This window comes from Zootoca vivipara, chromosome 1 (assembly GCF_965207765.1).
Source record: "Zootoca vivipara chromosome 1, rZooViv2.hap1.1, whole genome shotgun sequence".
In the NCBI taxonomy this organism is placed as follows: Eukaryota; Metazoa; Chordata; class Lepidosauria; order Squamata; family Lacertidae; genus Zootoca; species Zootoca vivipara.
In genome coordinates this window covers 8839404-8851904 of record NC_142582.1, presented here as the reverse complement: position 1 = coordinate 8851904, position 12501 = coordinate 8839404, and the positions used below count along the sequence as shown (strand labels likewise).

The following is a 12501-nucleotide window of genomic DNA, read 5'->3' as shown; positions in this document are numbered from 1 at the left end:
AGGCTCATACACCCCAGTCTATTGAATCCCCCCCCCCCAGTTCAGCTTTTAAGATACCATCAAGGTTGCAAGATTCATGATTATAAGAGAATGGTCAATATTTACAGCACATTATAATATTGAGACCACCCCCCCCCCCCCGAAGGATCTATTCTTCAATTATTTCCCTTTAATTCATTGTATGAAGCAACTAGCCAATTGGGGGGGGGAATGAAAATGTTAGTTTTTGTGCATTTAAATGGAATAATACAACTTCATCTTTTCACGGACTGTCTAAATCAGGCATCCCCAAACTGTAGCCCTCCAGATGTTTTGGCCTACAACTCTCATGACCCCTAGCTAACAGGACCAGTGGCCGGGGAAGATGGGAATTGTAGTCCAAAACATCTGAAGGGCCGAATTTTGGGGATGCCTGGTCTAAATAAACTATCATCCTAGGAAAAAAGAGATGTCTGTATTCCATTCTAGCAGAACACAAGTTATGTATCTTGTCATGCCACCTCATTGCCTGTTTTTATATTGCATTTTGAATTACCGTAAGGTATTTTTCTTGCCTAATGTTCTATGGAGGTGGGTAGAATCTAGACCAGATTTACGTTGGCTTTTAAAGAGGGTTGATTGAATGAAGAAGAAGATAGATTTCTTTGGAATTAAAATATGCACACAGATGTAACTGAACTCAGAAACCAGAGGCCTTTGTTCACAACCTTTGTCCGTTCAGTGGGTACCACCGAGAAGCTCACCATGGTTGAAGCCAGTCACCTCTCCAAACTCTTTTTCAGTACTAAGGCTCAGTTATGTAAGGCATAACAACTTTGGCAGAGATGCTGCTGTAAAAGTTATATATACCGGTAGCAGTGTATGTCTGAGATCCTTGAAGAAAGGGAGGAACACAAAATTAAAGGGTTAAAAGAAGAAACAATGATCAAATACAGTGGTACCTCGACTTACGAATGACTCAACAACCAAATTTTTCGACTTATGAATCCGAAAGGAAACCGTGGCGGTTTTAGATGGGGATTTTTCGACTTACAAATTTTTAGATAGGGTTGCTTCGACTTATGAATTTTTCTGTTTCCAATGCATTCCTATGGGAAATCGTGTTTCCAATGCCATTTTTCAACTTATGAATTTTTCGACCTACGAAGGTGCCTTTGGAACGGATTAAATTCGTAAGTCGAGGCACCACTGTACAAGTCTGATGAGTGCTGTCCTAAGCTTTATCATTGATTTACTCTGTAGGATGATTTTGGAGCAGGTTGAGGCAGAATTTGTACTTGGTGATCTTGGCACTATGTGATATATAAACCAGTACCGCTAATAAACAATTTATCCTGTGGCTGCCCCCACCCTGTGACGATCCATGACGCGTTGCTGTGCCTGACTCAGGGTCATAGCTGTCAAGTTCTCCCTTTTTCAAAGGGAGATTCCCTTATGTTGAATAGGCTTCCTCGCGAGAAAAGGGAAAACTTAAAAGCTATGCTCAGGGTCAATGTTTCCCAGGAAAGGGGGGGATGTGTCCGTTTTCCCCTGGACTATGTGCCCCCCGTGGTTGTGTCTCATCCCTTTGTTTACTCCCATCCTGTAGTGACCCATGAGGTATCCCGTCCCCCTCCCCCCACCCTGTGGCTCCCTCCCACCCTATGTCAGCCCATGACCTATTTGGGCCCCTCCCCCACCCCCACCCAGGGCTCCATTCGGGATAGTATTTAAAGGGCTGTAGAACTGAGGCCTAGTCTGTAAAGTGGAGCCGAGGCCTAGTCTTTGGGCTGTAAAGTAGAGCCGAGGCCTAGTTTGTAAAGTAGAGCAGAGCCCTAGTTTGTAGGCTTTAAAGTAGAGGCGAGGCCTAGTCTGTTGGCCTTGGCTTGGGCTAGTATTTAAATGTGAGCCAAGGCCTTCGCCCTGTATCTCCATTCCTGGGCCCCGGCCTGACTCTGTGAGTTGTCTGGTAATGGCCGCCTTGGTGGTTTCAGTTGCTCAGTTGATGACATCATTATTTGGCGCCGCCCTTCAGAGCTTCTGCTGGTGATGTATAATTTGTGTGCCACTTTTTTGGTGTTTAATCATTATTTTAGGTGTGAAAGGTGTACTTTTTTTGGAATTTTTTTTTAATGCCAGATCCGTCCCTGATGGGCAAGATACGCTTTGCCCTAATTTGATGAAATTCTGTTCAGCGGTTATGGTGCAAGGATGTTACCTCCGCGCACACAGTGTCTACATTTATATATGTATAAATAGCTTCTTCTAGGCGGGAAGTTCTGGTGTTTAGCAATTACCACACGAAACTTCATTAAAACGTTGAAAAACTGATGTGGCAGTGATAGAACTGTAAAGAAACCAAACTACTACAGAAATAAAAATGTATGTAGTGTGCAGCAAAAGGACAAGATTGCTTCCATGTCTTTTGAATTGTACTGCTTGCCTGCATGAGATCAGCGGTTCAGGTGCCGATCAACATGGGTTTGAGCCCCATGTTGGGCAAAAGATTCCTGCTTTGCAGGGGGTTGGACCTGATGAACCTTGTGGTTCCTTGCAAGTCTGCAATGCTATGAAATGTGAGTAGAAATATGTGAAATGACCAGGTGTTGTTAAAAGCAGCAACAATTTGAGTTGGGGTATAGTAAATGTTGGAACTATTGCAGAAGAAAAGAAAGCTTGGCTTGCTTTCTTTTTTTCTTTTTTCTTACAAAGTGCCGTCTTTTGTGTTCATGACCGCTGTAAACTAGACTAATTTTTATCTAACAAGTTATGTAATGTGAGAGAGGAAATGGCTTCTTCAAACAGCGTTGAATAATTGCCTTGTTTATTAGTGAACACTTGCATGTGTAAGTCTTAATCAGATATGTGTGGCATTCAGTTCTCAAAAGAAACTATGAAAAAGGAAGGAGTTGCCAGAAAGTACTGTAATGACCAAGAGGACTGAAAGGTGTTGGCATGATAAACAATATTAGACATTCCTTTATGCCTGTTCTGGAATGCCTGGCAGAAAATGAAGTATCGTTGACTTGTGCAATTGGTATATATCACTCAGTTGTAATATCACTTTTAGTTGTGCCAACTTGCCCTAGAGTGGTCAGTTTGGATGGAGGACCTGGATGCTTTTGTTGCTGCTATGGTTAGTTGGAAATACCTGGTGCTTAACTATTTCTGAAAGTTACTGTCTTTTGTCCATATTTAGCTAGTTAATGAATTTTGCTAACTTGAACTAGCGGGGGTTTTGTAAGGTAAAAATGCAACTTCCTTGTGACACTGGATTACAGTAAGGATGCACTTGTTTTTTTAAAAAAAATTGAACGTCAAGATCCTTAATGAAAACACCTGGGAATCGGTGGTTGCATTTAGATAGGTTTAACAAGCTAAGAATCTCATCCTGGTTTGGGATATTGGTTAATTTAGGTTATAGTTCACCAGCCTTGGGCAAAATAGCCAGTTATTTGGGGCACAACAGGAGTGGGAGATTCTGGTAACCTCCTCACATGCATGGTGGGAGTGCATCATTCCAAAAGTTTGGTTTGCTGTTACCTCTGAAAACAGTCACTGTTTCATCATCAAAAACAATTTGATACAAATGGCAAAGCTTCAAGAGACAGATATTCTGACTAGGTTAATTTGCACAAAAAGTGTAGAGCATTTCAACACAATACTGTTAGTGACAGTCATGGATCAGCCAAGCTGGGATTATTTTCCTGCAACTTTTTACATTTTGTAAAACATTTGTATACAATACTTTTAAAAAAAAGGTGAATAGAGTAGCAGAAAAACAGAGGCCTTTCCAAAGGGTATAGGAAGACAAGGCACAGGAGCAAAGTCTGGGAACAGCTCTTTATTGTTTGTTTGAACAAGGGTAAGTCTCCTATTGTGACAATACATTCAGGCTGTCATTCAGAAGCAATTAAAATAAGATACTCAAAAGAAGCAGAATCCAAATGAAGCCACCCTACCCATTCAGGCTTGAGCTGTAATGCAGTCAAGTAGCGTTGGGCCCACTGACCCAAGGCTATGGTGCAAAAGTTAGAAATAGTACATTCTGTCTTTTCCCCCTGCTGCGTTTACAGTGACATCTAAGAATTCATCTGCATAGTGCATAGTGCAAAGTTATAGGGGTTTCCTACTCAAATCAAGCATGGTGGAGGTCTATGAAGGACTGTAGGTCAAAGAAGAGTTTGGGTTTGGATTTGATATCCCGCTTTATCACTTCCCGAAGGAGTCTCAAAGTGGCTAACAATCTCCTTTCCCCTCCTCTCCCACAACAGACACCCTGTGAGGTGGGTGGGGCTGAGAGACTTCAGAGAAGTGTGACTGGTAGCCCAAGGTCACCCAGCAGCTGCATGTGGAGGAGCGGAGACGCGAACCTGGTTCCCCAGATTACGAGTCTACTGCTCTTAACCACTACACTACACTGGCTCAAAACTTTGTTTATTTGTTTAGTTGTGTCCGACTCTTCGTGACCCCATGGACCAGAGCACCCCAGGCACTCCTGTCTACCACTTCCTCCCGCAGTTTGGTCAAACTCATGTTCGTAGCTTCGAGAACACTGTCCAACCATCTCGTCCTCTGTCGTCCCCTTCTCCTTGTGCCCTCCATCTTTCCCAACATTAGGGTCTTTTCCAGGGAGTCTTCTCTTCTCATGAGGTGGCCAAAGTATTGGAGCCTCAACTTCACGATCTGTCCTTCTAGTGAGCACTTAGGTGATTTCCTTAAGAATGGATAGGTATGATCTTCTTGCAGTCCCCGGGACTCTCAAGTGTCTCCTCCAGCACCATAATTCAAAACATCAATTCTTTGGCGATCAGCCTTCTTTATGGTCCAGCTCTCACTTCCATACATCACTACTAGGAAAACCAAAGCTTTAACTATACGGACCTTTGTCGGCAAGGTGATGTCTCTGCTTTTTAAGATGCTGTCTAGGTTTGTCATCACTTTTCTCCCAAGAAGCAGGTGTCTTTTAATTTTGTGACTGCCATCACCATCTGCAGTGATCATGGAGCCCAAGAAAGTAAAATCTCTCTCTGCCTCCATTTCTTCCCCTTCTATTTGCCAGGAGGTGATGGGACCAGTGTCATAGGTGAGAGGAGAAGATTGTAGAGAGGAGGGGAGTGTCTGTGTGTGTATCTATTGCAGAAATTCAGAATGCATCAGTTTTGAGTCCCTGCTTTAGTGTTAATGTCCCAACCTCAGAGTTGGAGTGTTACAGTGTGTTGGCAAGTGTGTGATATATAAAATATAATGGGTTGGATTCAGAGGTGTCCGGTTGTTGCAGAAAGATCCATGTGCAAGAAAAGCGTTCTGAAATTCAGAGGCGTGCTTCTGCTTGGCAAGGCATTGTGCAGCGAAAGTTTCATCTAATGTCTCAATCCCAAGGCACATCGCCCAGTATCCAGTATCTTGCAGTCTCACACAAATGTCTTCCACTGGTTTTTGTTCACCTTCCCAGAACAGTGCCACTGCTGGTGGAATCTTTCCTGCTCATGTATCTCTGGATCCCAACCCAATGTTAATTTGAAAATGGTTGTTTTACGTTTTAATCTACGGCTATTAATTATATTCTTTATATATATAAAAACATCGCAATATTCCGAAGAGAGGTTATTCAAACACGTCCATATTTTAAGAAAATGTTTTTAACTAAATATTTTTGATACTCTGTTGCTGACTGAAGTGTGCTAAAGTGGTAAATTAAGGAGAAAATACACTTATGTTTCATTTGCAGGACCCTTCGTATTGGGTGAATATTCACCATCTGGAATACACAGATGGAGGAATCCTGGACCCAGATGACATCCTGGCAGATGTTGTGGAAGACAAAGATAAGGTAGATGGAGAATAATGCTCTATTTTTAACTGGAAATTGTCAGATTGAATTAAGGCTCTACTTGACTGTGTTATAACCTCATATAACTTAATATATTGAATAGCTATTTCATAGAGTGATATTGGGTTGAATAGCCCAAATAATTAAATGTTGGCAGGCTTTTGTTGAGGTACAGTGCTGCTGCACAGTATTGATGCTGGACGGAAGCAACCCGACGCATTGCTACTTTTTATTAGGACTTTGGTTAGAACTATATTTCCTGCTTCTTTTACAATTCTGAAAAAAGTAGCTGCTGATAAAGTCAAACACTGGCTTTCGATGTGTATTGATTTGAAAAGCTGACGCTATTCTAGGCTGCATTAAAAGAAGTATAGTTTCCAGATCAAGGGAAGTAATAGGTAAAGGTAAAGGTACCCCTGACCATTAGGTCCAGTCACGGACGACTCTGGAGTTGCGGCACTCATCTTGCTCTATAGGCCGAAGGAACCGGCGTTTGTCCGTAGACAGCTTCCGGGTCATGTGGCTAGCATGACTAAGCCACTTTTGGCGAACCAAACGCCATTTATCTTCCCGCCGGAGTGGTACCTATTTATCTACTTGCACTTTGATGTGCTTTCGAACTTCTAGGTTGGCAGGAGCAGGGACCGAACAATGGGAGCTCACTCCGTCGCGGGGATTCAAACCGCCGACCTTCTGATCGGCCAGCCCTAGGCTCTGTCGTTTAGACAACAGCGCCACCCGCCTCCCATAAGGGAAGTAATAGTACCACTCTATTCTGTGGCGCTGTGGGTTAAACCACAGAGCCTAGGGCTTGCCGATCAGAAGGTCGGCGCTTCGAATCCCCGCGACGGGGTGAGCTCCTGTTTCTCGGTCCCAGCTCCTGCCTACCTAGCATTTCGAAAGCATGTTAAAGTGCAAGTAGATAAATAGGTACCTCTCCAGCAGGAAGGTAAACGGCGTTTCCGTGCGCTGCTCTGGTTCGCCAGAAGCGGCTTTGTCATGGTCGCCACATGACCTGGAAGCTGTACACCGACCAGCTCCCTCGGCCAATAACGTGAGATGAGTACTGCAACCTCAGAGTCGGTCACGACTTGGCGTAATGGTCAGGGGTCCCTTTACCTTTTTATTCTGCCTTAGTCAGACCACACTTAGAATACTGTGTCCAGTTCTGCGCACCACAATTTAAGAAGGATGTTGACAAGCGGGAATGGGTGCAGATGAGGGTGACCAAGATGCTCAAGGGCCTGGAATCTAAGCCTTACAAGGAGTGCTTGAAGGAGCTGGGCATGTTTAGCCTGGAAAAGAGGAGACTGAGAGGAGATATGATAGCCATCTTCAAATATCTTTAAAGGGCTGGCACCTGCCAAGAGGGAACAAGCTTGTGGACTCGTGGCAATGGCTTCAAGTTGCAAGAAAGAAGATTACAATTAAACATTCGGGGAAAACTTTCTGACAGTATGAGCTGCTTGGCAGTGGAACAGACTCCCGTGAGAGGTGGTGGGCTCTTCTTCCTTGGAGGTTTTTAAACAGAGTTTGGATGGCCATCTGTCAGGGATGCTTTAGCTGAGATTATTGCATTGCATGTGGTTGGACTAGATTGTCCTTGGGTCCCTTCCAACTCTTTGATTCTATTATGCTTCTGTTTGTTTTCACAAAGCCAGCCTTGCCTCATTGTATGTCTGTGAAATATTTATAATAAAGGAAATCACACACAACATTTAATTGATCCACATTTTGAAAGCAATGTCTTTCTTTTGATAACACCTGTGTATTTTTCAGTGAAATTCTCTGGGTCTCATACATGGGCGTAGCTAGGATTTTGTTGGGGGGGGGCAGAACCTCAGTTAGCTATGTATTTTTATGTACACTGGACCCTCCGGGTATGAATTAAATTTGTTCTGGGAATCCGTCTGCAACCCGAAAAGTCCATAGGCAGAGTCGCCGTTTCTGTGCATGTGTGTGGTGCGATTGAGTGCTTCTGCGCATGCGTGCACGGCTAAACACTTCCGGGTTTGCTGTGTTCATAACCTGAAAGTTACGTATCCAGAGCGGTATGTAGCTAGAGGGTCCCCTGTATTTTTATTCATTTGTGGGGGCAGCTGCCACTCCCTGCCCCCCTTGGCTGCGCTCATGGTCTCATAATTTATCTATGCAGTAGACACACACTTGCCTTAAGATCCTCACTTAGCTTCTTGCTCAGATAACCATATTGTGACTTTGGTCACATGGAAGAGTTGAAGCCAAGAAACTCGGTTTCTGAAGTGGACTCACATGATTCACACTGCACCATCTATGAATCCTAGAATCCTTGAATCCTAGAGTTGGAAGAGACCACAAGGGCCATCCAGTCCAACCCCCTGCCAAGCAGGAAACACCATCAAAGCATTCCTGACAGGTGGCTGTCAAGCCTTCGCTTAAAGACCTCCAAATAAGGAAGACTCCACCACACTCCTTGGTAGCAAATTCCACTGCCAAACATCTCTTACTGTCAGGAAGTTCTTCCTAATGTTGAGGTGGAATCTTCTTTCTTGTAGCTTGAATCCATTGCTCCGTGTCCGCTTCTCTGGAGCAGCAGAAAACAACCTTTCTCCCTCCTCTATATGACATCCTTTTATATATTTGAACATGGCTATCATATCACCCCTTAACCTTCTCTTCCCCAGGCTAAACATACCCAGCTCCCTAAGCCGTTCCTCATAAGGCATCGTTTCCAGGCCTTTGACCATTTTGGTTGCCCTCTTCTGGACACGTTCCAGCTTGTCAGTATCCTTCTTGAACTGTGGTGCCCAGAACTGGACACAGTACTCCAGGTGAGGTCTGACCAGAGCAGAATACAGTGGTACTATTACTTCCCTTGATCTAGATGCTATACTCCTATTGATGCAGCCCAGAATTGCATTGGCTTTTTGAGCTGCTGCATCACACTGTTGACTCATGTCAAGTTTGTGGTCTACCAAGACTCCTAGATCCTTTTCACATGTACTGCTCTCAAGCCAGGTGTCTCCCATCCTGTATTTGTGCCTTTCTTTTTCTTTTTTTGCCCAAGTGTAGTACTTTACATTTCTCCTTGTTAAAATTCATCTTGTTTTCTTTGGCCCAGTTGTCTAATCTGTTAAGGTCATTTTGAAGTGTGATCCTGTCCTCTGGGGTATTAGCCACCCCTCCCAATTTGGTGTCATCTGCAAACTTGCTCAGGATCTTACCGGCCTGTTCCATTCAGAAGAATCCACCAACAATGAGGCACCAATATTGAAGTACTGATGGCCTGTTGAAGCAGGGCAGTCTTCATTTTTCTAAATATTGAAGGGAAGGGGGCAATATGAGGTTTCTGGGAGAGAGATTTCTTGGGTCTGGGTGCCATTTGAGAGGTGAGTGGTCTAGCAAGCTTTTCTTGTCCATTGTTTTCATCTGAGAGATCATCTGAAATGTAGATGCTGTTGGCTGCCTGGTGTTCTGCCTGTTTGCTGCAATTAATGTTTAGTCTGCCATTGCAAAAAAAAAAAAGAAGTAGTTGATTCTAATGAAATTAAAGGCATCTCTTCTTCATTTTTTGTATTATTTTCCCTGGTACTAACATGGCAAATGCCAATAATTACTTCTGCACATAAAATAAGCATATTGCTCTGCTCTATACTGAATCGAGACTGCCAGGGCCTCTCCAGAGTCTTAGGCAGAAATACCTTTCCAGCCCTGTTACTTTTGAGCTATGTTAGCTGGAATTACCAGGGAGTGAACCATGGAAGCATCTAAATTCAAAGCAAATCCGGAGCCGTTGCCCATTCCATTCTTTTATTAAGAGCCGTTGTCTCCAAATCTTTGCATAATATTTGTGAAACACTACTTTATGGTGTTGCTTTCTGGCCATGACTAAACACAAGCACATCAGAGACTCAACTCAAAAGTATATTAATCATCTGTCTAAATCATACTTGGAATATTGACCCATTGTAATAAGTAGGCTTAAGTCAATTGGTCACAATGGATCTATTAGTTGGATACCATTCTTCATTCCATGCTACTTTTAAAGACAGAGGTTTTTAAAGTCCTGTATATGAAACAGCTGTTTCATTAAACTTGGTTAGTGCTTAGAAAGTCACAGGCAGGAAAAAAAAGTTGGGACTGTTTTGAATGGCACCATTTAAAAAGCATTTCACAAGCATTTTGTCCATTTACTGTATTTATTTTTCTGATTTGAACTATAAAATAGTGGTTTTCTTGAGTCAAAATGAGAGTACTGTACCCCTAAACATATTTTTTTTAAAGAAAAAAGCACTGCATTCCTTCAACATCTTTACAACAGGCTTGCAAAGGAGATTTGGTGCAAATACCAGCTTATTCTTTTCAAGTTGCTGTTTTGTGTTTTGCAGTATTCAACCTTTTCATTGTATACACATCACAATCTGCCATCTCCCATTAAAAAAACAAACAGTGAATATGATAGCTTATTAAAGGGGAGAAAGAACAATGTTAAAGAGCTTGCAATCTCTTGGTAGCCCAGTAGTTCCAAAATGTCTGCATAATAAGGTACTTGAGTGAATGGGAAACGAACCTTGTGTGTGTGTGTGTTTTCAGGGGCGGGAAACTGGATTTTGCTGGTGGGCAAGATAGTTACTTCCTCTACTCTCAGCAGAATTCTCCACCAATTCTGCAAAGTAATTGTTTTGGTACACTAACAAAAAAAACAATTACTGAAATAGAGTATCTTAAAGTACTATTTCATCCTGTAGTTTCTCAAGGCTGGGAGAAGAGAAAAGACGGCATCACCAAGCTTTATTTATCGCATTGTGAAGTAAAATATAGGGAATTTTAAAATGCCTATTAGTTCCTTACATGGCTTACCTTCTGTGACGTTATGGTAGGCACCTGAAGCAATTTAACCATCTTAGAATTGTCAAAGATAGAACTCGGAGACATTTTTAGTTGTAAGGTTAAAAAATTGCACCTCTTCTTCTTTTAAAAAAAGGGACATACATTTGAATAATGCACCGTTTCTAACTTAAGAAAATTACAGTATAATTAAATGTGGCAGGCTGTACATGTTTACTGTTTCTTGTTGCTAATTAACTGTTGGGATTGTGGAGAAGAGCTGGCTAACAGCTGTTTGAGGTAATAGGAACAGGGAGTGCTTTGGTGGTGATGAGCAAAACAACAAAGTGTTCTGGTAGAATGAAAGTCTTATTTGTTCTATGTCTTTTCAGTCCTTTTGAGGAACCAACTATTCTTGTATGTTGTCTACTTTTAGGAGGATGCTAAAGAAGTGGTATGAAAGAGGAGGGCAACCATGAGCCTTTTAGTTCCTGGTGTATGGGAGCTTTCCATTCTGCCTCAGTAGCTCTTCCTGCCTTTGCTGCTTGGGCCAACCTTCCCCTGTGTATAATTAGAGCAGTTCCCTGCTTTTGAAGGTCCCCAAATTTGTAGCCCTTCCACATCAGTGGTAGAGCCTACCTTTGGCCACCATAGATGCACTTTCTCTGTTTCACCAGCTGCTAGTGAACCCTGCGTTATCTCTTGCATCTTTTTTTGCTACCTTTTAAATTCCTTTCTCTTTTCATCTTTCTCCAGTCTTCGTTGCTCACCGCCCGCCCATCCCGGCAAAGAATACGGCATTTCTTCTCACAACATTTTGTTTAATACAGTGATGGCGAACCTATGACACGCGTGTCAGACGTGACACGCAGAGCCCTCACTGCTGGCACGCGCCCCATCGGCCCATTCACGCTGTTGTTGTTGCCCCCCCCCATTTGTTCTCCTGCTTCTCCTACAGCTTGTCTCCGCTGTTAAAACCCATATACTTTTTTGCTGTTGTTGTTGCTGGTAGCCAGAGATTGTTTTTAACCCTTTCTGTGCTGCTTTTTCTGGCGCTTTGGCAGACTATGTCGGTGCTGCGTGTTAGTTCCAGCGAAGGTATTATTTGTCATTTATTTCTGTTCTCTTTCCCCCCTAAAAAAGCGCAGCAGCTTTGGGGAATCCCCCTCTCAAAGCAAACCAACTTTTGCACACACACCCCCCAAAAAACCTACAAAACTTTGGTCAGCAGCTGCCCCAAAAAAGCTCAACAACTCTGGGCACTTTGTGATAAATAAGGGGTTTTTGGTTTGGTTTGGTTAAATAATTAGTTTTTGGTTTATTAAATACAGTTATATATTACAATTATACATTTTTGTTATTTAAACTATAAATAACGTGAAATTATGGTTTTTTTCTTGAAGTGACACACTTCAAGTTATGCTTGGTTTTTTGGCAAATTTTGACACACCAAGCTCAAAAGGTTGCCCATCACTGGTTTAATAAGAAGCTAGCGTGCTGCCACACTCCTCTCTCCTTTATAACAACGGTCCTGTACGAATGCAAAACACTCGTTGATTGCTCTGTCTCCGCAACCTTTACAACATCCCTATAAAGCTGGGCAGTATTGTTACTTTTGCGTTACTGAGTTGCCAGCATCCTCTGGTGCCCACAAAGTTTCTGAATCTCCTTCCTACGTACACTCGCTTCCTCCTTGATCACTTGGTAGTGAAGATGGCTTACCTTTTTCTGGAAATGTACATAGAACTGAAGCAAGGAATTGGAAGATGGTGCTGTTTTCCGCTTCCTCTTTCAGCTGTGTGTGCTTTTCAAGGTTGAGATGAATTCTAATGGGTCCAACCTTTGCCCACTTCCCTTGGAAAAGTGAAGCCTGTGTGCAGACA

At 42.8% G+C, this 12501-nt stretch overlaps 1 protein-coding gene across 1 annotated transcript in view; it reads left to right on the top strand.

The window, feature by feature from the left end:
• PARD3B (par-3 family cell polarity regulator beta) overlaps positions 1–12501 on the top strand; it is a 538536-nt gene that overhangs the window by 33220 nt on the left and 492815 nt on the right. Inside the window, exon 2 of the mRNA XM_060281957.2 lies at positions 5711–5812. Within this exon, the coding sequence (XP_060137940.2) occupies positions 5711–5812 (102 nt within the window). The remainder of the gene's footprint in view (positions 1–5710; positions 5813–12501) is intronic.